This window comes from Haemorhous mexicanus, chromosome 32 (genome assembly GCF_027477595.1).
Source record: "Haemorhous mexicanus isolate bHaeMex1 chromosome 32, bHaeMex1.pri, whole genome shotgun sequence".
Lineage (NCBI taxonomy): Eukaryota > Metazoa > Chordata > Aves > Passeriformes > Fringillidae > Haemorhous > Haemorhous mexicanus.
In genome coordinates, this window is record NC_082372.1 from 1,947,585 (window position 1) to 1,972,650 (window position 25,066).

Sequence of the window (25,066 nt, forward strand, 5' to 3'; positions counted from 1 at the left end):
ATTTATGGATGATATTTTAGTTTGTGGAGAGTGTGAAAAACACACATTATAGTTTTGGCTTTCATAAACTATTAAAGTGGATGCCATGCGTTGTGCATTGTAATGTTAACTTTTGCAGAAGTGGCTGTAGTTGTGAAATAATAACTAATGCTTTTATTTTTGTATCTAACTGACAATAATGAGAATGACTCAGAGATATTTGTGAAATAGTTAATGCTGGTTTAAAGGACTTGTGGAAATAGCTAAAACCATCTGCCTGGTCAGATAACACTTGAGGAAGGGATGTGATGAGGGCCCCTGCCACTGACCCTTCCACTGTCAGTAACTGTCACCTGCTGAAACCACAGAACAGGGGGCCCTTGTGAGGGAGTGACACACAACCCTCAAAACAACAACCCACGATTCCTGCACGTACTCTAAAAAGGCAGGCTGGGTGTCAAACCAACCTAAAGAATTCCTGGAACATGTAAAGGAGTTCAAAGAAATGTTTGAATGTGTATATTTTGAACAATACAATGGAAAAATTAGACAAGAAGAGTTGCTGTGGTTAACCATTGTGCCTCTGGCCATGGCCAAGCACCCAGTGCTGTTACTGATTTGTCTCTAATTATCCCTTATTAAACTTTTAAAAATTCTAAAGAGTGAGGCTCTTTTCTCACACAACCCAAGGTGCTCACCCCTTGTTGTTCTCCCAAGCCAGGATTTGTCAATCCTAAACTTTGTCTGTGTGGAAGAGAAGGAGGCTGTGAAGAAAAGGAAGATGCACTGGTGTGGAGGCCCAGGGGCTTAACTCTCACTTATCTGCTTCCTTGCTGCACCTGTTGTTGTGCACAAGTGCAATGTGTTATGCAGATTGGTTTACCAAAGGCTGATTTCTTAATTGGCCATTATGTTAATTGGTGATGGAGTTTGGATTGGTTGACCAATTGGATCTGTCTGTATTGGACTGTCTGTGAGGGGGTGAGTTTATTAATTAGTACAGAACAATACAGTATGGTAGGATAAGGTGATTGATCAGCCTCCTGCAATCATGGAGTCAATGCTAATCATTACCACGACAGCCCTCGGCCCCCATCACTCAGAGCCTGAGCTGCTTGAGGTTTGTTCTGCTGGCAGCTGGGGACTGATGATTTTTCTTTCAGCACTGGACAGTCCTTGTTCCAGTGCCCCCATTTCTTACAGGATGCACTCTGCTCCTTCTCTGCAGGGGAAGCTTTCTTGGGTGACTTTTCCTGAGCTGCCTTCTTGCTGGGTTGGGATGAACTCTTTCCCTTGGGCCCCTGTCTCAAAACACCTTCCAGGCACCCTCCAGCAGTTTATCTCTGTCTTCAACTCCCTTTATCTTTTCTTCTTTTATCATTTGAAGCCTGACCCACACAAAACAAAAGCAGATGTGCTTTACCCTCAGCTGATTCAGGATCTACATCAGTATATTTGATGGCAGTTTCTCTTGTTTCCTGTTTAAAAAACCAGGGGGTGGTTCATCATCATTTTGCCTCACTTGCTGAAGCTCTGACCAATTTACAGCTTTAGAGACCCCATGTTTCAACCCACATTCCACGAGGCTTTGATATCAGTTTAATTTTGCCATCTGCTCGGGTGTATTTCCATCCCACCCAGGGTTTTCCAGGGGAAATCTCTCAGTGACAGCGCCTTGAAGCAGCTCCCTGGCTGTGCTCCCCTCAAGGAACATTGTGGGGGATTTATTGACCACTCGTCCCTCAGTGGGCTCAAGGGATGTGTCTGACACAGGGCTCAGATCAGACCGGTCTGATTTATATAGAGGATATTAATAAAATAAATATTAAGTTTTTTATTTATTGGCTGTACGGTGCACACATGAACAGACAGATTATATTGCACCAACCAGGAGCCACAAGGAGTCACTGATAATCAATATCCGTATCAAACACCATATCAGATTGTGGGTGATCAATAACAAAGTGTCCAAGGCAATACAAAAGTACAAAAGGCAATACAAAAGTGCAAAAGGCAATACAAAAGTGCAAAAGGCAATGCAGAATTGCAAAAGCCAATTGTAAAATTGCAATTTATGACCTGGCTCTGCTGCAGGCACAGTGGAAAGCTGGAAGCTGCTCAGGGGACTCATTCACCCCTGTCCCCTGTCCCTGAGTGTCCCTGAGTATCCCTGCATGTCCCTGAGTGCCCCCAGAGTGTCCCCAGTGACATCACCCCAGGAATTCCCATCAGAATTTGGGGCAATTTCAATGAAAATTCCCCAAAAATTCCCCAGACTTGTCTCAAATACCGCACAGGGAGGGGACAGGTGACTGCAGCGATGTCCCCGATGATGTCACTGCCGCGATGACGTCACAGCAGTGACGTCACTGTCCTGAAGCAGCCTCGGGATGTCCTCGATGGCTCTTTGGCACCGCTCGGCCACCGTGCGGCTGCCGGGGCCATCGGGGCCCCCACGGCCACCATAGGCACTCAAGAGAAGGCTGTGGATGTCCCCAAGTGTCCCCAGCAGGTGATGCTTGAACAGGCGGGCGCTGGCCTCCCACAGCTGCTCAGCCTCAGCCACTTTGGCCACCAAGGCCTCGGGGACATTGGGGGACGCTTCCTTTGTCCCCTCCGGGCAGCCTCGATGTCCCTGAGCTGGCACTCCATGTAACTGATAAACTCAGTGGCTCTGTCACACGCGGCCACCAAGCGCTGCAGTGGCCCCAGGGCCACCTCTGCCCAATGTCTCCTCCTGATGGCCACCCTTGCCTGCTTGGTGGCCACCACAGCTTCTCCCACGGCCTCGTTGGTGGCCACTGACACCTGGGCATTGCGTGTGGGCCCCACCGAGGCCTCCTCCTCCCTGTCCAGGGCCACCATCAGCTGCTGGGCTGTGGCCACCAGGCTGTCCCCAGCTGTCCCTCTGTGGGTGGCCTCGTCCTGCAGGTCCCCTGCCCGGGCAGGGGCCACATCCTCGCAGGCATCACGGAGCTTGGTGGCCTCCTCTTTCAGCTGGTCCCATCTCTGCTCATGCGCGGCCACCAACTCCCGCCAGGCGCTGGCTGTGGCTCTCACATCGGCCCAGGTGGCCCCAGGGGTGGCCCTGAGGGTGGCCAGGGCCTGGCCCAGGGAGGTGACAGCAGGGTCGCCCAGGGAGGTGACACCGGGGTGGTCCAGGGTCTTACGGAGGCTCCAGGTGAAGTTCCTCAGGGCCGCGTGCAGGGACTTCGGGGGCACACAGCGCCGCACGCCCCGGTGTGGCCCGGTCACGGTGGCCGCCACCTTGCCCAGGGTGGCCACCACAGACACCAGAGCCTCCAGCAGCTGGGAAAGGGATGGCTAGGGAGGGGACAGGGGAGGTGTCAGGTACCTGGTGGCACCTGTGGCCTCCTGGTGTGGCCCCTGTGCCCTCCTGGGGTACCATTTGTCCCCTCCTTAGAGGGTTCTGCTGTCCCCTCTGTCACTTTGTCACCCCTTGTCCCCTCTGCCACCCCTTGCCACCCTACCTGCTGTCCCCTCTGCCACCCCGTATCACCACACTAGTAGCCCCTGCCTCCCTTTGCTGTCCCCTTTGTGACCCCCTGTCCCCTCCCACCAACCTCCCGTGTCCCCCCAATCTGCCACTGCCCCTTCCCCTCCCCCTCAGTGCCCCATGTCCCCCTCTCACCCCCCACGCCCCCACCCCCCCCCATCACACCTCTTGGAGCTCCATGCTCACTGGGGACCCAGCAGGGATGCTCTGGGGACACTCCGGGAATAGTCCCCTCCTTAGAGGGCTCTGCTGTCCCCTCTGTCACTTTGTCACCCCTTGTCCCCTCTGCCACCCCTTGCTACCCTACCTGCTGTCCCCTCTGCCACCCCGTATCACCACACTAGTAGCCCCTGCCACCCTCTGCTGTCCCCTTTGTGACCCCGTCCCCTCCCACCAACCTCAGTGCCCCATGTCCCCCTCTCACCCCCCCATGCCCCCCCCCCCCCCATCACACCTCTTGGAGCTCCATGCTCTCTGGGGACCCAGCAGGGATGCTCTGGGGACACTCCGGGGTTCGAAGGAGCCTTGGGATGTCCTCGATGGCTCTTTGGCACCACTCGGCCACCTCACAGGCACTGGGGCTGGCGGGAGCACCATCGAAATAGAACTTCATGATGTCGTCAACTGTCCCAAGCAGGTGATCCTTGGCCAGGGAGGTGTTGGCCTCCCACAACCGCTCAGCCACGGCCACCTTGGCCTCCAGGTCCTCAGGGACATCAGGGGATGCCTCATTTGCCCCCTTCAGGGTGGCCTCAATGTCCCCAATCCTGTGCTGCAGCTCCTGGGGGAAGGCGGTGTCTTCGTCACACGCGGCCACCAAGCGCTCCAGCAGCCCCAGGGCTGCCTCCAGCCGCTGTCTCACCATGGTGGCCCTGGCTGCCTCGCTGGCAGCCAAGCTGGCATCTCTCCTCACCTGGGCTTTGTATCCAGCCACCACCTCAGCCCCCTCCTCCCCACCCAGGGCCTGACCCAGTTCCACTGTGTTTTCCAGAGCTGTCTCAAAACGGGCAGCCTCGGCCTGCAGCTCCCTGGCCCGGGCAGTGGTGACCATCTCCCTGCAGGTGTTGTGGTGCTCGGTGGCTTTCTTGGCCAGCTCAGCCCACCTATCCACAAGCACATCCACAGCCCCCTGCCACTTGCTGGCCACCCTTGTCACATTGTCCCAGGTGGTCCATGGGGTGTACTCATAGGCAGCCAGGGCCTCACTCAGGGAGGTGACAGGGTCATCATCATTATCAGAGGTGGTAGAGTCATCATCATTGAAGGTGACACTGCAGTGCCACCAGGTGTCACCAGTGCAGTACAGGGTGTCCCAGAGCTCCCAGGTGAAGTCTTTCAGGCCCCTGTACAGGCACCTTGCGGACATGAGCAGCATCATCTCGTCCCGACTGGGCAGGGTGGCCAGCAGCTCACCCAGGATGGCCACCACAGTGGCCTGGGGGTGCAGCAGTGCTGGGGACAGCTGGGGAGGAGGCAGGGAAGGGGTCAGGGACCTGGTGGCCCTTATGGCCTCCTGGGGTGTCCCTCTGCCCCCGAGGGGTCCCCTTTGTTCCCTCCATCCCTTTGTCAGCATCTTGTTCTCTCTGCCACCCCCTGACCCTCCCCTCATAGCCCCTGTCACCCCTGCTGTCCTCTCTACCACCACCTGCAGCCACCATGTCCCCTCCCAATCCCCAAGTCATCCAAATCCCCCACTGCTCCCTTCACCTCCATTTCCCCTACCCCTCTCTGTCACCTCCCCCCTTCCTGCCACTCCCTCCTGTCACCTTTGCGACCCCCTGTCCCCTCCTACCACCCCGTGTCCCCACCATCCCCCATTGCCCCCTCCCCCCACCATGTCCCCTCCTCTCCCAGTGTACCCTCTGTCCCCCCATCCCCCTCCCCGTCACATCTCTTGGAGCTCCATGCTCACTGGGGACTCGGTGGGGATGGTCTGGGGACACTCTGGAAATAGAAGGAGTCTTGGGATGTCCTCGATGGCTCTTTGGCACCGCTCGGCCACCTCACAGACACTGGGGCTGGTGGGAGCACCAGTGAAATAGAACTTCATGATGTCGTCAAGTGGCCCCAGCAGGTGACGCATGACCAGCCGGGCGTTGGCCTCCCACAGGTCCTTGGCCACGGCCACCTTGTTCACCAAGTCGTTGGGGACATCAGGAGACACCTCATTTGTCCCCTTCAGGGTGGCCTCAATGTCCCCAACCCTGTGCTGCAGCTCCCGGGGGAAGGTGGTGGCTTCGTCACACGCGGCCACCAAGCGCTCCAGCAGCCCCAGGGCCACATCCACCCACTGTTTCACCATGGTGGCCCTTCTTGCCTCGCTGGCAGTCACCCTGGCATCAATCCTCACCTGGGCTTCATGCCTGGCCACCACCTCGGCCCCCTCCTCCCCACCCAGGGCCTGACCCAGCTCCACCATGTTTTCCAGAGCTGTCCCATCACGGGCAGCCTCGTCCTGCAGCTCCCTGGCCCGGGCAGTGGCAGTGGTGGCCATGTCGGCCGCCCTCCTGCAGATGTTGCAGAGCCTGGTGGCTGCCCAGGCCAGCTGGACCCAGCTGGTCACAAGCACATCCACAGCCCCCTGCCACTTGCTGGCAGCCCTTGCCACATTATCCCAGGCGGTCCATGGGGTGTACTCGTAGGCAGCCAGGGCCTCACTCAGGGAGGTACCAGGGTCATCATCATCATCGGAGGTGACATTGCAGCGCCTCCAGGTGTAATCAATGCGGTACAGGGTGGCTCGGAGCTCCTTGGTGAATTTCTCCAGATCCCTGTACAGGCACCTTGTGGACACGAGCAGCATCATCTCGTCCTGCTTGGGCAGGGTGGCCAGCAGCTCGCCCAGGATGGCCACCACGGTGACCTGTGGCTGCAGCAGGGCCAGGGACAGCTGGGGAGGGGACAGGGGAGGTGTCAGGGACCTGGTGGCACTTGCAGCCTCCTGGGGTGGCCCCATGCACCCGAGGGGTTCCCTTTGTCCCCTCCGTCCCTTTGTCAGCCTCTTGTTCCCTCTGCCACCCCCTGCCACCACACTCGTAGCCCCTGCCACCCCCCGCCACCCCCCGTGTCCCCCTATCCCCCACTGCCCCCTTTCCCCCGGTCCCCTCTGTCCCCCTCTCCCCTCCCCCGTCGCACCTCGCGGGGCTCCATAGTCACTGCGGGCCCGGCGGGGACGCTCTGGGGACGCTCCGGGGGTCGAACGAGCCGGTCCCGGCGCAGATCCGGCCCCAAGTAGCGGCGCGCGGAACCGGCGGAGCCGCCTCAGGACAACTCCGGGAAGGGCGGGGCGAGGTGACGTCACGGGGAACGGAGAGCGGGGGCGGGGCGGGAATCTGGGGGCGCCGAGGGAGCCCCCGGAACCCCCCCGGCAGGGCGGGATGGGCGACAGCGACCGCGGTCAGCACCGGGAGCGGAGGGAGGGGGGGGGGGGGCGGGTGAGGAGGGAATTGGGGGGAGCTGAGCGGGTTTGGGGAGTGTGAGCGGGTTTGGGGGGTCCTGAGTGGGTTTGGGGGGGTGAGAGGGAGAACTGGGGGTCCTGAGGGGATTTGGGCGTGTCGTGAGGGAGCATTGGGGGTCCTGAGGGGGTTTGGGGGGTCCTCAGGGGATGTGGAGGGTCCTGAGGGGGTTTGGGTGGGTTGTGAGGGAATGTGGGGGAGCTGAGGGGATGTGAAGGGATTTGGGGGATCTGAGGGAGAATTGGGGATCCTGAGGGGTTTTGGGGTGGATTTTGGGAGGTTCTGAGGGAGAACTGAGGGTCCTGAGGGGGTTTTGGGTGGTTTTAAGGGGATGTGAAGGGGCTGAGATGATGTGAGGGACTTTGGGGGGTCCTAAAGGGAGAACTGGGGAGTCGTGAAGGGGTTTAGGGTGGATTTTAGGGGGTTCTGAAGGAGAATTGAGGGTCCTGAAGGGGTTGGGGGGGATTTTGGGGTGTCGTGAGAGAGGATTTGGGTTGTGAGAGCATTTGAGGGGAATTTTGGGGGGTCCTGAGGGGATTTGAGAGGTCTTGCAGGAATTTAGGGGGGATCTTGAAGGGTTCTGAGGGGATTTGGGGGGGGTCCCAACTGGGTTTTGTGCATCCCGAGGTAATGTGGGGGGAGTTTGCGGGTTCTGTGGGGATTTGAGGGTCTCTGAAGGGATGTTTTGCAATTTTGGAGGGATTTGGTGTCATTATGGGGTTCCTGACCAGATTTTGGGCTTTTGGGGGTATTTTTGGGATATTTTGGGATAATTTCATGGTCTCTGACCAGAGTTTGGGGGTTTTTTGGGATATTTTGGGGTAATTTAGAGGTCTCTGACTGGAGTTTGGGTTTTTTTTGGAGTATTTTGGGGTAATTTTGGAGTCTCTGACCGAAGCTTAAGTTTTTTGTGGGGTATTTTTGGAGTATTTTGGAGTAATTTTGTGGTCCCTGACTGGAATTTTGGGGCATTTTTTGGGATGTTTTTGGGGTAATTTCATGGTCCCTGACCGGAGTTTAGGGGTTTTTGGGGTATTTTGGGGTAATTTTGTGGTCCCTGATCAGAGTTTTGGGGAATTTGGGGCAATTTCCTGGTCTCTGAGCAGAGTTTGGGGGATTTGGGGTAATTTCGGGGTGTTTTGGGGTAATTTTGGGGTAATTTCATGGTCCCTGACCGGAGTTTTGGGGAATTTGGGGTAATTCTGGGCTCCCTGCTGTTGCAGTGTGTTGCAGCTGGGTTCATCGTGCCCACGGAGGGCGCAGCTGCCGGCGCTGGGCAGGGGAACAAACGAGATGGGTCCTGGTTCCAGAAAGCTCCAGAATCTATTCCTTACCCCCGGGCAGGAGGGGCGGGATGGGGACGAAGGACCAGGCAAAGGCAGGGCCGGGGGTTTTTACAGGGGATCCCAGGGGGGAGTTGGCGTTGGAGGCAAGAGAGGAGTTCTTAGCAGCACAAGGAGGGTGAGATCAAATTCCTGTCTCTTAGGAACAGGGGCACTCCACAACTCCGTTTTTAAATTTATCAATGCAAGCTGAATAACTTAAAATAAGGGGATTCTCGGGAATATGACTGAATAGTTTACAAAACCAAAAAGAATATTATTCAGCAAATGAATATTAATAATTAATAATTATTAATTATGATTAACAAGGAATAGAAAAGCATTTGAGTCTTAATCACAAAGGATAAAGTAACAGAAATGATGATACTTGATTAAATGAATACATTTTTACTTCATGAGTTAACAGCTCAATCTCCTCAGGCTTTTGATCTCCTCACCAGGAGGGGTGCAGTTCTTTGATCCCCTCTTCATGAGGGGCACAGACTTTAGTGTTTGGTCTCAGCGTTGGCGCTGGTATTGTGGGTGTTGTTATTGTGAAAAATGAGTATTACATGGTTGGCTTTTTGCAAATAATAAAAGGAATATTATGTGTGTTATGTTAGAAAGGTAATCTGTTTTACTTAATTAATGCTGTGTTAATCCTCTTAAGTAGTGTGGTAAATAGAGTTTTAGGCTATAGCATAATATTAAAATAGAAACTATGCGATGTAAGATACTTTTCTAACTAGCTCAAGAAAGGGATGAGATGTTCAAGAAATTCTTTTCACAGAGATAACAGCAACAAGACACTAAAATCCCAAAGAGAAGAATTATTGCCTCCTTATCATGAAGAACCAGACTCCTTTCACCTCCTTCTTTCAGACTCCACAGAGCCAAACCATGATTTACGAGATATAGGGGGGGTAAGATGACAATAACCAGAAAAATCTCTACTTTGAAAGGAATGTTTGCATCATGTATGAGATTTATGAATATGCAGCAGGCTATTGCTTTTAAGGATTAACCCTTTGTTAGCTGACATGCTGTTCTGAGGAAAGCATCCAAACATCCGTAATTATTTGCTTTTTTATTGTCCTTTATTGTCCTAATTCTGATTGTCCAAGTTCTTACTGCTCTATTTTTTTATTCCTGTTTTTGTAACTATTTTATTACTACTAAACATTTAAATTTTTAAAACAAGTGATTGGTTTTTCACAGGGTGGTGGTGAGGCCGGCTGACTCCTGCACGGGGCTCGCAGCCGCGCCACGCGGGCCCGGGGCAGGGCCAGCTGCAGAGGCACAGCAGGAAGGGGGAGAGGTAGGTAGGTAGGGGGGAAGGGGAGGTTTGGGACCAGAGGAGAAGGAATTGGTGGGAAAAAGGGGAATCTTAAACAGCGTGGTCAGCGCCGTTTTCAGAAGGAGGGCCCAGGACGGCGCGGCCTGCCATGATCCACTTGTACAAGTGGGGTTGTGATGGTTCATTAACTGATCTCAGAGTGCAAAACAACACAGAGGGGATTTCAGTATTCATCAAAACAAATGCACCTTTACTGAGTGCCCACAGCAAATGCGATAGAAGGATTAGAAAGGAGATAAAGGATAGAGAGAGAGAGAGGAAAAGAAGGGCTGGGGGGAATAGCTGCCAATGGAGAGATGAAATCCCTGTGGTCCGGCCAGTAGATCCGTCTTGTCACATCGAGGAGAATCTCAAATTCTTTGGTTAACTCAGGGGTCTCTTATAGTCCTCTGCTGAGGGGAGAATGGGTTAAGACAACAGAGAATAAGTGTATTGAAAACAAGTATGGACAGTCCACGTTCCAAAACAGGACAAAGCAATCTCAGCAGTTAGTGGGACCCATTGTTTCAGGATTGGTTCTGTGGGAAACCAGTCTTGGTCCAGCGAACACACCTGCAGGCACCACTTGGCAGACATCCCACTTCCGTCAGGCCAGCATCCTGTGTTAGAATTATAAGGGTCTCAGTCTCATTCCTTGGGAGGGGGCTTCAGTCTCCGTCCTTGATGGTGGTCATGAGGCAGATGAGGGATCTTCCGTGGGGGGATCACCAGAGTTAGCTCAGAAAGTTCATTTGGCCAAGAGATGGGGAAATTCATGGGCTGTTGTGGGGTGGTGAAGCAGGTGTGAGACCGTGGAGGCACAGCAAGCACACCTGCACACAATCACTTGGTGAGCATCCACTTCAACCAGGCCAGAACTCCAGCCAGGGCCCTCAGGGTCTGTCCTTGCGACGGTCATGAGGCAAATGAGGGAAACTTCGACCATCTCTTACACAGCAATCACCATTCCGGGTAGGGAACGGGGGATGTGGAAAGACAGGGGGTGAAGGAGGACACAGGGTGGCGAGAGGATGGCAGTGCTCCCAAACTCCCTCCCAGTCACACCCAGCACCCCCAAACTCCCTCCCAGTGCCCACCAGGACCCCCCCAACCCCATCTCACCCTCCCCAGCATCCCCCAAACCCCTTCCCAGCCATTGCCAAGCCCCCAGCCCCTCTTCCAGTTCCAAGACAGCTCCCTTCAGCTCCTTCCCAGTGGCTCCCAGCACAGCCCAGTGGCTCTCCCAGTGCCCCCGGGGGCTCCCCCGTATCCCAGTGCAGCTCAGGGGGTGCTCCAGGCTGACGTGCTCCACCTGGCTGGTGTAGGTGAGCCTGCCCTGGGGGTGGGGGTTTCCAGCAGCTCCAGGAGCTGGTAGTCCAGTCCCTGTTGGGGACCATGTCGGTGGCCACCATGTGGTCTGAGAGCTCCTGCTGGCCCTGGAACCACCTCACCTGGATGTGGGCAGGGTAGAAATCCATGACGGAGCAGAGCAGGCGGCTGGGGCCAGGCTGGGAGCTCGAGGGCACCAGCAAGATGGACACACTGGGGGCACTGTGAGAGGGAGAGAGTGGGGACACACTGGAATCAGCTGGGGAGCACTGGGAGAGGGGAGGGCTTTAGTGGGGTGGAGAGGGACAGGGAATGGACTGGGAGGGAGTTGAGTGGCACCGAGAGAGGTGGGAGAGGATGGGGGGTACTGGGAGAGACGGTGGAAGTCTTGTCGTGAACTGGGAATGGACTGGGAATAGACTGGTAATTGACTTGGAGGGGCTGGTTGGAACTGGGATGGTCTGGGAATGAACTGGGAGGGACTGGAGTGGCACTGAGAAAGGTGGGAGGGGCACTCGGCACTATGAGAGAGCGTGAAAGTCGGAGAGTGGACTGGGAATAGACTGGAAGGGTCTGGGAGGGAGTTGGAGGGACTGCGGTGGCACTGGGAGGGATCTGGGAATGGACTGGGATGGAACTGGCAATGACGTGCGCGGCGCTGCGAGGCCGAGTCCAGCTCGGGGCACTCGGATCTGCGGATCATCCTAGCAACAGATGGGTCATCGGAGGGACGAGCGGTGATTGGCTGAGAGGCGTTATCTCCACGCTCGACCGAGATGGACGCGCCGCGGAGCACTGGGAGTGACCGGGATGGACTGGGATGGGCTGGAGGAGCCACGGGGGGGTCACTGGGTGGGAGAGGATGTCCCAGTGATGGACACAAGGAGGGCTGCCGCCTCTGAGGCGATTCCCAGATTCGAGGGATACTGGGAATTTCAGGAGCTCCAGGGTCATTGGCAGGGCAGGGTCCGAGGGGACGCGCTCTGCCCCGCGCTCACCTCGGCGCTCCACCGTTGTGAACGGGGCATAAAGCTCGTAGTTTCGCCAGCACTGCGTGTCCACCAAAGCCCGGTAGTACTCCATGTGAACCGGGTGCCTGTTAGAGCGCTTGGCATTCATCTCCCCATAGGCGATGAACCCCACGTACACCCCGACGTCGCTGTCCAATATCAGGAACTGCTCCCGGTTGTAGATGAACCTCTCCACGAACCTCACCTTCTCCGTGCCGTTCAACAAGTGACACTCTTCAATCTCATCCTCTGGAACACCCTTGTGAGTGCAGGACACAGCTCCGGGGTGCCCCCCCAGCACCCCCAGAGCACCGGGGGCCAACCCGGATCCCCACTGCGCACTCCCTGTGCCCCACGGCCGCCATGGGACCCTCCTGCCCGCGCTGCCGCTTCCTCTGTGCCATCCTTCCCCCATTTCCCCTTCCACATTTTTTCCCCTCCCATCTCTGGCCGCTCCCAAAATTACTTTAAGGGTCCCGTTTCCCCATTTTCCTAAAAGTCCCCCAATCTCCAGCCACTCTCGGGCTCAGTTTCGGGGTCCCCCCTCCCCTTTTGCCCACCCTCTCCCAACTCTCCTTCACCTCCGCCCACCCCTCTGCCCCTCCCGCTCTCCCTTTTGGGGGGTCCCCTCCTCCTCCTGTCCATTCCGGGCTCCCCCCTTCGCCCCCTTTTCCCCCTTCTCCCCCCCTGTCCCACCGCCTCCCGCCCCCCCCCGCTCACCCGAGAGCCCCGCGCCCGCAGCCGGGGGGGCTCCCAGCACCACCAGTGCCACCAGTCCAGCCCCAGCTGCCGCCCCTCGCCCCATGGCCAGCGCCGGGCAGGGGCCGCAGCCCCGAAGCAGCCGCGCTGCGCTGGGAGCACCAGTCCGGAGCGGGGCGGGCTCGGCAGCGCCGCGCGCTCTCATTGGCTCCCGCCACTGCTGGGGAGCGATTGGCCACGGGCTCTGCCCGGCAACCGATGAGGCAATCCAACGCCCCGCGCTTTCATTGGCTGAGCCGCCTTCTGCCTGCGCTGGGATTGGCTGAGGCCTTTCCGGGAGGCTGCAGCCCCGGGCTGGGGGATTTTTTGGGGAGGGGGAACCTTGGGGCGCTGGGCAGGTGGGAGCTCAGGTGAGCCCAGAAATGCGTGCCCAGGTTCGCGGGATCTCAAGGGTGCCCGTGGCAAGTGGTGACGCTGGCCCGATGCAGAGCCGCTCTGTCCCTGCCCCCCGCAGCCGCACAGCGACAGAAAATGGAACCGAGGGTTCCTCCGTGGGGACAAGGACCGGGAGAGATCCCTCGGCAAATCCGGTACGGGCACAACAGACCCGGCCTGGGCACACGGAGGGAATTTATTACCAACCAAATCACAGCAGCACAAGGAGAGGGCAAAGAAATTTCTCCAACACCTTCCCCCACCCAACAGGGATCACCCGGATCGGGGGTCACCAGGGCTCTGCCCAACGGGGATCACTGGGGATCATCCAGCTCGGATCCTCCCATGGGGGATTGAGCTGGAGCAGCGCATGAAGCTCTTCCCACACTGGGGACACTCGCAGGGCCTCTCCCTGGTGTGGAAGTGCTGGTGAGTGACGATCCCTGAATTCCACCTGAAGCTCTTCTGACATTCCAAGCACTCATGGAGCCGTTCCCCAGTGTGGATCTTGTGGTCCTTGGTGAGGTCGGAGGTTCCACTGAAGCTCTTCCCACGTTCCCCACACTCACAGGGCCTCTCCCCAGTGTGGATGTTCTGGTGTTCCATCAGGCTAGAGCTGTAGCTGAAACCCTTCCCACATTCCAAGCACTTGTAGGGCTTCTCCCCGCCATGAGGCTTCTCCACTGAGCTCCGGCTGGATCTCCAGACACCTTCCTGGCTCAGGGGGACTCTTTCCTTCCTGCAGCTCCCTGGGCTGGGTTTACAGCCACTCCTCGTGAGGGATCTCTGGGGCTTTTCCTCCTCCTCCATCAGGCCACAGCTTGACAATGACAGATCCTGGTTTGGGGGAAACCAAGGTGGGAGCGCCTTGGAGTAGAGGCTCCTCCTGCCCAATTCCATTTCTAGAAGTCAGCAGGGGTCTTGTGTCCATGAAAATCTCCACAATGTCAAGATTCAGCCCAAAAAAATCTCTCCCAGGAATTCCCTATCGCTGATCTCTCCACTTTTGGGGTTCCAGAGTTTTCCTTTCCTTGGGATGATGGGGGTCCAATGGCTCCAGGGCTTGTCCTTTCTCCAGTATCCTGCTTAGGGATGATCCAGGGGCTTTTGGGGGTCCATGGGGTCCCTTCTCCCCTGAAGCTCTACTTTGAGATCCGAGGAGTCCCAGGGGTCCCTCTTCTCCAGTCTCCCCCCCTTTCAAGGCAGCCGGGGTCCCCCAGCTCTGGGATCGCCCCTCTCTGCTCTCCTCACTCTGGGGGTCCCAGGGGTTCCCCTCCTCTGCTCTCCCAGGGGTCCCCAGGACCAATGTCCTCCCCTGCCCATACTGGGCAATGGCCACGTGAACCCCCAAAGATCCCCCCAAGGGGCTCAGCCTTGGGGTCCTGCATGACCCAAAATTTTAAACACAGAGAAAAAAACCTCCAAGAGACGCCAGATGATATTTGGGGCTCAAATCCACAATCTGCAGTCTCCAAACACACCCCAATAAAAAACCCTCTCAGCGACACCCCTGATAGATTTGGGACAAGCCCCTCCTCCCCTCTCACCTGCAGGACGAGGTGGGGGCGATGGTCCCGCGGCTGCGGCCACAGGGGTCACTGGAACCTCCTGTTCCTGCTCCTGCTCCACCTCTTCCTACTCCTCCTTTTCCTCTCTCCCTCCTCCTCCTCCTTCCTAATCCCTCCTCCTCCCCAGTTCCTGCCTTCTGTGTATTTAGAGTGGAGACCCTTGCTTGTTTTTAGAACTAGAACAAAGATCCCTGATGGAACAAGGTTTGCTGCTTTTAGTCAGAAGTATCAGTGACTAAAGGTCACGTTTCCTTTGGTTTGGTGCCGTCCTTGTTCCTCCTCAGTGTTCAGGGCTATGGGGTGTCCTTGTGTGCTGCATTTTCCAAGTTCCTCTGGCATCCTTTGGGCAATAGGCTGTGCCCTGGGAGGGATCTTTGTGCTCCTTTGTGACACAGGAGAACCTTCCAGGCGGTTTCTGCGTGAGCTGCTGCTGTGGTGTCACAGGAGCAGTGCCACGTCCCCGTGGTGTTCCCGTTGCTGTGGGACACGGAGGCCTCAGTGCCCTGAGTGGCTCTGGGCTTGCTGCCAGAGGATCCTCCTGCCCGAGGCATTCTCAGCAGCCAGCCCAGCCCTGACGGGTGTCCTCCTGTGCTTGCAGGGCTACAGGCTGCAGACGTGTGCAGCGCAGCCAAAATGATCCAGCACGTGGCTGCTGCAGTTTGCACTCTGTACTCTGTGGCTTATTCGGGGTATTTTTTAACCCACTTGGCACGTAAGTCGAGGCTTTCCCTCGGTGCAGCATCTGTGGCTTTGGGCTTGCTGTGTGCTTTGTGTTCTTCCTCTGGAGCTGAGCTGATTTTGGAACCAAATTGCCATGAAGACACCATTGCTTTGGGAGAGCTGCTGCCAGCAGCTGCAGCTGAAAAAGGGGGTGTCTGCAGCCAGGGGGGCTTGCATGGCATTTGCAAAGAGCCCTGGGGGGTTCTGTTCCCTCAGGCAGGGAGTCTGTGCCAGCAGAGCCTGGAACTCCCTCCGTTTGCTGCTCCAGCCAAGAACTGACCCAGCCCAGTATTTTGTGCTGTTCTCTTACTTGCTGTGGGAAGGGACTGTGGCTCCTGCAGGGATGCTGTGCGAGCCAAATGCTCTCTTGGGGTTGCCTTGCTCTGTGGCATTTCCCACCACAGGCAGTTTTCATCCTAACAGCATCTGGTTCATGTTCCCTCTCCCATTTCAGGGCACTTCTTCTGTGGATCCCGAGCAGCTCCTCCTTTGGTGAGTGGGAAAGGAACCTTTGGTGTTTGGAATTGTGCAGCAAGTGGTGAGTTTGGCATGTGGCAGGTGAGGGCCAGCCTGGGAGGCTGAAGGAAAATTCCTGTCAGTGTCTCAGCAGCAGCAGTAGCAGCAAAGCGATCCCCAGCAGTTTTCTCCTTTTCTGCTGAAGAGCTTTTGAAGAGCTGCAGGTCTGGCTTTGCAGGCAGAGGATTGCTGGCTGGCTTTAGCCATGGTGGAATGTTGAATTCCCAGCAATAAGTGGCAATGTCAACTTTAGCCCATTGTTAGTTGGAACAGCTCCAAACCCAATTTCTGCTTAGTGCAGCTGGATGTGCAGCTGAGGATAAATAAGGTGAGAACTGAGGTAGAACTTCCCGTCCCTCACGCTGCTGTCTGTCCACAGGGCACAAAAGCAGCACCAGCACCTCCTGTGGCTCCCTCTGCTTCCAAAGAGGAGGCCAAAGAGGAGGAAGACAGCAGTGAGCTTCCCACTGTTCTGGGAGACGAGGTCAAACATCCCGTGGTGTGGGAATGCAACGGCGAGGCTCCCGTGGTGTGGGACAAGGACAGTGGACATCTCCCGGAGTGGGACGAGGATGGCCAAGCTCCCAAGGCATGGGATGAGGATGTCGGAGATCTCCCGGTGTGGAATGAGGATGGAGGACATCCTGTGTCTTGGGAAGAGGAGAGTGAACATCTCCCAGCATGGGAAGTGGACAGCAAACATCCCCTGGCTTGGAAAGATGATGGCGAACCGGCAGCGTTTTGGGAAGAGGATGGAGAAGCTGAAGAATTTTGGGAAGAGGATGAAGAACCTCCCTCCTCTGTGGGATCCTGGGCTGAGCATTCTGACAGCAGCACAGCCCTGCAGCCAGAGGGGAGAGGGGAGTGGTGCCTGATGCAGCTGAGTACGTCTGCTCTGTCCCTGGGTGCCCGAGCAGGGCGCTGTGTGTGTGTCTCGGCATCAGCTGCACCCGGGGTTGCTCTGCAGCTGAATGTCACCGAGCCATTTCTTGTCCTTCCCCAGCTGAGACCAAGGGGCTCGCGGCCCCAGGGAGTGGGGCTGCGTTCTGGCTCTGCTGCAGGGCGGGCTCTCACTCTGGGAGGGAGCGTCTTCCACGTGGTTTCTTTCAGGGAACACCGTGAGCGAGGCGGAGCCTGCCGAGAAATACCTGGAGCTGGAGCAGATTGGCCAAGGGTAAGGGCACGGCAGCGACTTCTGCACAAGCAGGGCCAGGGGTTGTGCTGGGGCAGGATCCAGTGAGAAGTCAGGAGAGCTCCAAACACCTTCAGACACTGGGCTACCATCCTGCTGTCTCTCAGTCCTGATCAGAATTGATAACTGTGGTCAGGAGGCATCGTCAGAGCCCCCTGAGACTGGCAGTGTCCTGCCTGCAGCACGGAGCAGGACCTGGAAGATCTTCTGTCCCTGGAACTGGATTGCCTAAAAGAGCAACTCACCATCTGATGACTGTCAGAAAGCAATTCTCAAGAAGATTTCTTTCAAATATTTTCCTTTGAAAAATATCCACGGGTCAGAATGATCAACCTAAAGGTTTAGAAACAGAAACCAGAGATGAACTAATAAGGGCTCTATTCTAGCACAGGTAGCAGACCCCATCCATTCAGTAACACACAGAGCTGATGCACTCAGGGGGAAAATGCATCACCTGCCTGATGGCAGGGCCCCTGAGGAACCTGCAGGTCTTAGGCAGGACATGGAAAAGGATGAAATGCATTCTTTTCCAGTTCTTTAGACCCCCATTTCCCCTCCTAGGTTTTGAACTAAAGCAGTTCAGGGTGGACATTTGGGATTTGCTCCAGCCCAATTCCCTCGTGCTGGGTCTCAGTTTTCTCTTGCCCACCTTGCATGGCAGAGGGCTGGTGGCTGCTGTGCTGTTGTTGGAAGGGTCGATGCACCCAGGTGTTTGTGAAGGCTGCAGGCAGCAGAGATCTCCTGTCTGGGCTGGCTTTCACTGCCAGGGCCTGAAGCGCTGCTTCTTTCTTCTCTGCTGTTTTGTCTCCAGGGCTTTCGGAACCGTTTACAAAGGACTGGACAGGGCCACTGGAGGAGAGGTCAGTGTCAACACGCCCAGCACGCCTGGCAGCTCTCCAGGGCTTTCCCCTCTGCTGGGAGCTGTGGCTGCAGCTTTGGGGGCCAGCAGAGCTTTCCTGCTCAGGCTGCTCCTCTGAAGGCAGAGCAGTGTCAGCCTGCAGAGCACAGCTGGGACAGACTTGGTCCTTCTGAAGTGCCAAAGGAATGCAAGGAGGGCAGCGGTGTCTGTCAGAGCAGGACACGCTGGCTTGGTCTGCATATCTAAAAGTGTGAATGCATCAGCTGCTGGAGACTGAGGCCCAGTTTATCTTCATCCCAGCCTCCGACAGGAACACTGTTCAGCAGTTTTTCCATCCTGCCTTTCATCTTCAAAGGGAGCCTCAAGGCCTGATTAGGGAGAGATCCTGCTTGGGCTCAATTTGGGGTTTTAGTCCTACTTCAGCTGTTCACAGAGGGCAAGGGAGAGAAATGAGAAAATGGATGTCCAGAGCAAAGCTCTCTCCCAAACCCTGCAGGTGTGTTTGGGTCTGGTGTCAGTGACAGCCTGTGACAGGGATCACCTGAGCCATGGATGTGCGTGTTTGCTTTGTTGTGCAATCCCAAACAGAGCAGTTGCATCTGAAATCATGACCAAATCCCATAGAACTGCTAAAGGGTTCCTGGCTGTTTTGCTCTGTTTTCACAGAACCAGAATTACCTCCTGCTTTCCAAATGGGTTTGAATAATAATAATGAGATTGTTGAGGCCATTTGAGCAGACTTTGGGTGCAGAGGATGTTGTTAGAGCTTTGAGGCTGACAGCTGAGGGACCATTTCTGCAGAGCTTGCAAGGGCAAATGTCTCTGGCCATGTGTCCTGTGAGCAGCCCCCAGCTGGCAGAGCAATGGGCTGTGGGAATGGCACTTGCTGAGCTCTGGTGTCCCATCCCAAGGCAGTTTGGCGCAGCCCGGCTCCGTCGCTCCAAACAGACTCGTTCCGTGTTTGCTGTGGCCTCCTGCCACAGACTCCTGCAGTTCAAGGGCTGCCATGTCCCTTCAGGTGGCCATAAAGAAAATGAGTCTCCAAGGGCAGAACAGGGAACGAGCTGTGAATGAGATCCTGCTCCTGAAGGACAAGAAGAACCCCAACATTGTCAACTCTTTGGACAGGTGAGTGTTTCAGCTCTCATCCCGTGCCTGGGCCCTGCGTTAACCTTTCCTGGCATCCCTAGTCTGTAGCCTGTTTTGCAAATGCCTGACCCAGCCACATCTTCCCCAAACAACAGCCTGGCAGTTCACTCCCTGCGTGTGCTTTTGTTGCTTTGGTTTGGTTTTTCCTTCAAGTTGACCCCGTTTGCTGTGTCTCCCAACAAGTGCTGATGAACCACAGCAGAAATTATTTCCCTTGGCTTCTTCTTCCCAGCCCTTTTCCATTGCTACAGATGCCAGGCAGACCAGGTTCTTGTTTCCAGCAATGCCTCATTTGCCCATTTTTCACTGGCCCTGCCTGTTTCTGAAGGGACTTTCTGAAAGGTTTTCTGACTGCTTTTGTCCCAAGTGTTGCACGGCCTCCTCCCCTGGATAGCCCTGGCAGTTGTGTTGCCTTTTTCTGGAGGGAATGGTGGAACTGAGGAGTTCAGCAGCTGAACCAGCTGGGGGCAAGTGTTGTGGTTCCACATTGATCTGGGCTGTTGCTAACCTCCATTTTTCACCTTCTTGCCATCTAAGGCCTGTCCTTTCTCACAGGTGTCTCCTTCTCCTTTAGACTGTGCAGATTCCAAGGGCTGGGCAGCCTGGCAGGAATGTCTCTCCATCTGATTCTGTCCTCACTGACAAGTGACCTGGAAACAAAACTCCATCCAGGCTTTTCCATGGGGGAATTGAGCACTGCCCATTCATCTCCATTCCATTGTTTTCCTCTTCCAGCTTCCTTGTTGATGGAGATCTCTGGCTGGTGATGGAATACATGGATGGAGGAACTTTGCAGGACGTTGTCAGACAGACACGCATGGCTGAAGGAGAGATGGCAGCTGTCAGTCGGGAGGTGAGGGATCCTGCTTGTCACTCCCATGGCTGGGACACGATGGTCCTTCCAAACAGGCATGAGAACAGGAGTGGCTCCATGCTCAGGGCTTTGTTTCTGTGCTGTTTTCATGAGCTGGAGAAGAAAGAGCCTCTGCCGTGAACGGCCTGCCAGCATCACTGCACTTCTACTCTGTTCTTGCTCTCTCTCCTGCTGTTGTGGTACTCTCTGTCTTTTCTGGATTTGATTTGCTGTTCTCAGCTTTGCCTTGCACCGTTTGCCTGGAGCTTGTGTGCACTGCACTCCTGGCCTGTCCCAGCAAAGTTGCTGCTGGCAGAATTCTGAACTGTCCTTTCTGGTGTGATATATTCCGGCCATTGGTTTTTACCCTGGTGTTTCTTGTTCTCTCTCAGTGTCTGCAGGGCCTGGATTTCCTCCATGCCAACCGGGTGATGCACAGGGATCTGAAGAGCTCCAACGTCCTCCTGGGAATGGACGGCTCTGTCAGGCTGGGTGGGTGTTCCTGGCCAGGCACGGCGCTCCCGGGCTGCGGCTGTGGGGCTGCTTCCCAGTGAGGCCAGAGCCCCACAAGGGCTGCTGGGGGCACTGCCCGGGCCCTGCTGCCAGCTGAGAGTGGCTGCCCCTGCAGAGAGCTCAGGAGAGGAGCAGGGTGCCAGCAGTGCCTTTGCTCTGGCTCTGGCCCTTCCAGAAGGGCAGCAGTGGGAATCTAAAGCTCCAAGGGAATCAGTAAAAGCCACTGCATGAAAGCTGAGGGTTTCTGTAAGGGTCCAGTTCCATCTTTCCTTGGCTACAGCCCTGAGGACTTTTCCAGCTGACTTCACTACTGCATTGTCAGTTGGAGAGTGGGGAATCTTTGTGCTTGGTTTCCTCATTCCAGCTGCCTTTGACAGGGTTTGTTTCTGTCCTCAGCTGATTTTGGCCTCTGTGCTCAGCTCAGCCCTGAGCAGGACCGGCGCAGCTCCATGGTGGGCACTGCTCACTGGATGGCCCCAGAAGTTGTGACCAGATCTCCTTATGGCCCCAAGGTGGACATCTGGGCCTTTGGCATTGTGACCATCGAGATGGTGGAAGGAGAACCTCCTTACTTCAGGGAAACGGGGGCCATGGTAAGAGGCAAATTCTCCAGTGGTTGCAGAGGCCTGTGAGCACAGGGGGACCCTGCCCTGGGAGCAGCAGCTGGAGGTTTCTGCACATGGGAAGGGAATTCCCAGAGGACTCCAGCCTCAACACAGACGAATATTCTGCAGTCTCCAGCAACAATTTGCTTTGGGATTTACATTGTTGCAGCTCTTCTGGCTCTGAGGATGACATGGAAATGTGAAGCAAGTGCATCAGCCCTAATGTTACCCTGCAAGAAAAGCCCAAACCAACCCCACATCACATCCCCAAACCCAACAAGATTTCTGCAGGAGCTTCTAGAAGACATTTTGCAAGATGATCTCCCCCCTGATTCCTCTCACTGTGAAAGTTGTTGAAAACCTGAGGATGATTGTTTAACATCCCCAAAGTCTAACATATTTCTTTCCTAGTCCAAGCTACTTTCTCTGTGTCACCAAAGCTGAGCTGTCAGCATCACAAACCTCCTGTTTCTGGCCTGGCAGTTTCTGGGATGGGGCATCAGGAATGCATTCACTTGAGTGTCAGTGGCACTGCAGATGCACTTGATGTAAGAATCCTGTGGAATAACCCAGGCAGACCACACTGACTCTGGAAAATGGCCTGTACAGCTGGTGTCCACATTTGGAGAAGCAAAATATTCTATTTCTGATGGAGGTTCCTACTAACAGAGTCGGCCAATGAAACTGGCTCTCAGGGCGAGATCATTTGAATGTTGCAGTGGCTGTGGCAGCCCCAGGTTTGGGTTTTTTGGTTGGCACAGAAAAATGAGCTGTGAGCAGCATCTCTGGCAGGGAGGAAAGTGCCCCTGGAGCTGGGGCTGAGGACCCGGGGTGGATGTGAGCCCGTGTGGGTGTGAAGGAAGCTGGCAGAGCGCTGAGTTTGCTTTCCCTGCAGGCTCGCGCTCTGATCCGGCAGAACGGGACCCCGCAGCTGCAGGAGCCCCAGCGCCTGTCGGCTCTGCTGCGGGACTTCCTCGAGTGCAGCCTGGAGCCGGACGAGGAGCGGCGCTGGGCTGCCCAGGAGCTGCTACAGGTGAATGCCAAGGGCTGCAGGGCAAGCAGCCGCGCGAGGGAGGGGTTTTCTTGTGGGGCCCCCTCCGACAGTCTCCAGCCTCGCTGCTTTCCACACGCAGAGCGAGCAGAATCCTCGCCTGCTTTGGCCTGGCAGGCTCCTTTCGAGGCCAGCTGGGCCTGGTGCCCCACAGCGAGCAGGGACATCTTCAACAGGTCAGGGGGCTCCGAGCCCTGCCCGACCTGAGCTTGGAGGTTTCCAGGGAGGAGGCACCTCCCACACCTCTGGGCACCTTCTGTCAGTGTTCCCCCACTCTCCTGGGTAAAAAATTCTCCCTTAGATCTAATCTGAGCCTGCTTCCCTCTCTTGAGTTTCAAACCATTTCCCTTTGTCCTGCTGCAACAGAGCCTGTGAGGAACTTGACTCTGGGAAGTAACAGTTCATTTCTTTCTTTTTTATCCTTTGGGCAGCACCCGTTTTTGTCATCAGCCAAGCCTCTCTCCAGCCTGACCCCTCTGATCACTGCAGCGAAGCAACTGAGGGAGCAGCGGAGGAGATGAAGCCGTTGAGGAGAGCTCCTTGTTACAGTAGTTAGGACAACTAGTTAGTTTTGGTAGTTAGCATTGCTAGTTAGTTATGGTAGTTAGCTCTGGTAGTTAGTTATGTTAGTTAGCTCTGGTGGTTAGTTATGACAGCACTGATAGTTGATTATGGTAGTTAGCACTGCTAGTTGTTTATGGTAGTTAGCACTGCTAGTTAGTTATGGTAGTTAGGACAGCCTGTTTGTTATGGCAGTTTTTGGAATAAAAACTCTCTCAAACCTCGACTCCCTTGACGTGTCCCTTCCTTCTCCCGCTGTGCCTCAGCTGCCCGGAGCCATGTGAGGGGAGAGCGGGCCCAGCCCGGCCCAGAGCTGAGCCCCAGCAGAGCCCTGGCAGAGCCCAGAGCAGCCTCGGCACCTGCAGAGTCAGCCTGGAAGGAGGCGCTTGGAGCCTTCGGGGCTGCACCCGGCTCTGGGTTACAAACTGTGTGTGCTGGAAAATGCCAGCGGCTCTGCAGGAGGGCAGAAGGGGCCCGGGGAAGGCCCAAGTGCTCCATGCAAGGGAAAAACCTGCCCTGGCTTTGGTGTAAATAACTAGGCAGTGTTGGCTTTTGCTTCATGTATTGACTTTTGCAAATTATTCTTAATCACAACGAGTTTGATATGGTACAGTTTGTAATCACCTTTCACTGCTTTTGCTATACTGTAATTTGTCAGGTTCTTGTGGCCAATGCCCTGGCCCCTGTGCAGCTTGTATCCTCAGAACATCATTTATGGATGATATTTTAGTTTGTGGAGAGTGTGAAAAACACACATTATAGTTTTGGCTTTCACAAACTATTAAAGTGGATGCCATGTGTTGTGCATTGTAATGTTAACTTTTGCAGAAGTAGCTGTAGTTGTGAAACAATAACTAATGCTTTTATTTTTGTAACTAACTGACAATAATGAGAATGACTCAGAGATATTAGTGAAATAGCTTATGTTGGTTTAAAGGACTTGTGGAAATAGCTAAAACTGTCTGCCTGGTCAGATAACATTTAAGGAAGGGATGTGATGAGGGCCCCTGCCACTGACCCTTCCACTGTCAGTAACTGTCACCTGCTGCAACCACAGAACAGGGGGCCCTTGTGGGGGAGTGACACACAACCCTCAAAACAACAACCCACGATTCCTGCATGTACTCTAAAAAGGCAGGTTGGGGGTCAGACCAACCTAAAGAATTCCTGGAACATGTAAAGGAGTTCAAAGAAATGTTTGGATGTGTATAATTTGAACAATTCAATGGAAAAACTAGACAAGAAGAGTTGCTGTGGTTAACCATTGTGCCTCTGGCCATTGCCAAGCACCCAGTGCTGTTACTGATTTGTCTCTAATTATCCCTTATTAAACTTTTAAAAATTCTAAAGAGTGAGGCTCCTCTCTCAGAAAACTCCAGTTGCTCACCCCTTGTTGTTCTCCCAAGCCAGGATCTGTCAATCCTAAACTTTGTCTGTGTGGAAGAGAAGGAGGCTGTGAAGAGAAGGAAGATGCACTGGTGTGGAGGCCCAGGGGCTTAACTCTCACTTCTCTGCTTCCTTGCTGCACCTGTTGTTGTGCACATGTGCAATGTGTTATGCAGATTGGTTTACTAAAGGGTGTTTTCTTAATTGGCCATTATCTTAATTGGTGATGGTGTTTGGATTGGTTGACCAATTGGATCTGTCTGTATTGGACTGTCTGTGAGGGGGTGAGTTTATTAATTAGTACAGAACAATACAGTATGGTAGGATAAGGTGATTGATCAGCCTCCTGCAATCATGGAGTCAATGCTAATCATTTCCATGACAGCCCTCGGCCCCCATCACTCAGAGCCTGAGCTGCTTGAGGTTTGTTCTGCTGGCAGCTGGGGACTGATGATTTTTCTTTCAGCACTGGACAGTCCTTGTTCCAGTGCCCCCATTTCTTACAGGATGCACTCTGCTCCTTCTCCGCAGGGGAAGCTTTCTTGGGTGACTTTTCCTGAGCTGCCTTCTTGCTGGGTTGGGATGAACTCTTTCCCTTGGGCCCCTGTCTCAAAACACCTTCCAGGCACCCTCCAGCAGCTGATCTCTATCTCAAATTCCCTTTATCTTTGCTTTCTTTCTCGCCGGCCGGGGGCTGTGCACAAATCACCAACAGGACAGGACTGCTGGGAACGTGCCTTGAGCTGTTTGATTTTCCAGCATCACTCTCATTCCATGGTTATGGCAATGGGAAGATGCCAGCAGCTCACATCCCAGGCAGTAGACCAAGAACTCAGTGTCACAACTCACTTTATAAGTTTTTTGACCAGTCACACCAAGCAGAAGCACACTGACAGTGCTTCCATCCAAGCACTGTCAGCACAGGTACCTTTGGTTAAACAATGCTGGCTTATTTCCAGTACAATACCTGCTTGTGAGCCTTGAACACAATGCACAGAGCTCCAGTATTAA

At 55.0% G+C, this 25,066-nt stretch overlaps 3 protein-coding genes across 5 annotated transcripts; 1 reads left to right on the forward strand and 2 right to left on the reverse strand.

Moving 5' to 3' along the window:
- Nucleotides 1–1,793: 1,793 nt before the first annotated feature.
- On the reverse strand, nt 1,794–6,773 carry LOC132340513 (uncharacterized). The gene is made up of 4 exons (XM_059871554.1): nt 6,632–6,773; nt 5,409–6,386; nt 3,951–4,958; nt 1,794–3,303 (listed from the first exon to the last, which is right to left on the reverse strand). Exons 1-4 carry the CDS (start codon nt 6,644–6,646, stop codon nt 2,452–2,454), a joined length of 2,853 nt encoding a protein of 950 aa, XP_059727537.1. The 5' UTR covers nt 6,647–6,773; the 3' UTR covers nt 1,794–2,451.
- A 3,026-nt stretch (nt 6,774–9,799) lies between these two features.
- LOC132340599 (H-2 class II histocompatibility antigen, I-E beta chain-like) lies at nt 9,800–12,392 on the reverse strand. 3 transcript variants are annotated; one of them, XM_059871681.1, is made up of 3 exons: nt 11,937–12,392; nt 10,183–10,229; nt 9,800–10,019 (listed from the first exon to the last, which is right to left on the reverse strand). In XM_059871681.1, the coding sequence occupies exons 1-3, from the start codon at nt 12,361–12,363 to the stop codon at nt 9,999–10,001; spliced, it is 495 nt and encodes a 164-aa protein (XP_059727664.1). In that variant the 5' UTR covers nt 12,364–12,392; the 3' UTR covers nt 9,800–9,998. The 3 variants fall into 3 exon arrangements, with proteins under 3 accessions (XP_059727664.1, XP_059727663.1, XP_059727662.1); XM_059871680.1 differs by having other exon boundaries at nt 9,800–10,022; XM_059871679.1 differs by having other exon boundaries at nt 9,800–10,229.
- A 359-nt stretch (nt 12,393–12,751) lies between these two features.
- Nucleotides 12,752–22,895, forward strand: LOC132340462 (serine/threonine-protein kinase PAK 3-like). The gene is made up of 12 exons (XM_059871488.1): nt 12,752–12,898; nt 13,162–13,237; nt 15,249–15,362; nt 16,366–16,551; nt 16,895–17,060; nt 17,890–17,938; nt 18,956–19,065; nt 19,822–19,939; nt 20,332–20,431; nt 20,849–21,045; nt 21,953–22,090; nt 22,540–22,895. Exons 1-12 carry the CDS (start codon nt 12,752–12,754, stop codon nt 22,627–22,629), a joined length of 1,491 nt encoding a protein of 496 aa, XP_059727471.1. The 3' UTR covers nt 22,630–22,895.
- The last annotated feature ends 2,171 nt before the right edge of the window (nt 22,896–25,066 follow it).

Bases quoted from the DNA above. Each gene is read 5' to 3' on its own strand.
- LOC132340513 (XM_059871554.1), bottom strand. The intron at 4,959-5,408 runs GTGAGCATGGAG...CCTCCTCCCCAG, and splicing joins CCATCCCCACCGAGTCCCCA to CTGTCCCCAGCACTGCTGCA. The intron at 3,304-3,950 runs GTGTGATGGGGG...TCCCCTCCCTAG, and splicing joins AGAGCATGGAGCTCCAAGAG to CCATCCCTTTCCCAGCTGCT.
- LOC132340599 (XM_059871679.1), bottom strand. From the start codon at position 12,363: ATGGGGGAAGGATGGCACAGAGGAAGCGGCAGCGCGGGCAGGAGGGTC. The intron at 10,230-11,936 runs GTGAGCGCGGGG...ATTCTAACACAG, and splicing joins CACAACGGTGGAGCGCCGAG to GATGCTGGCCTGACGGAAGT.
- LOC132340462 (XM_059871488.1), top strand. From the start codon at position 12,752: ATGGCCAGCGCCGGGCAGGGGCCGCAGCCCCGAAGCAGCCGCGCTGCG. The intron at 15,363-16,365 runs GTAAGTCGAGGC...CTGTTCTGGGAG, and splicing joins TTTTTTAACCCACTTGGCAC to ACGAGGTCAAACATCCCGTG. The intron at 20,432-20,848 runs GTGGGTGTTCCT...TTCTGTCCTCAG, and splicing joins GGACGGCTCTGTCAGGCTGG to CTGATTTTGGCCTCTGTGCT.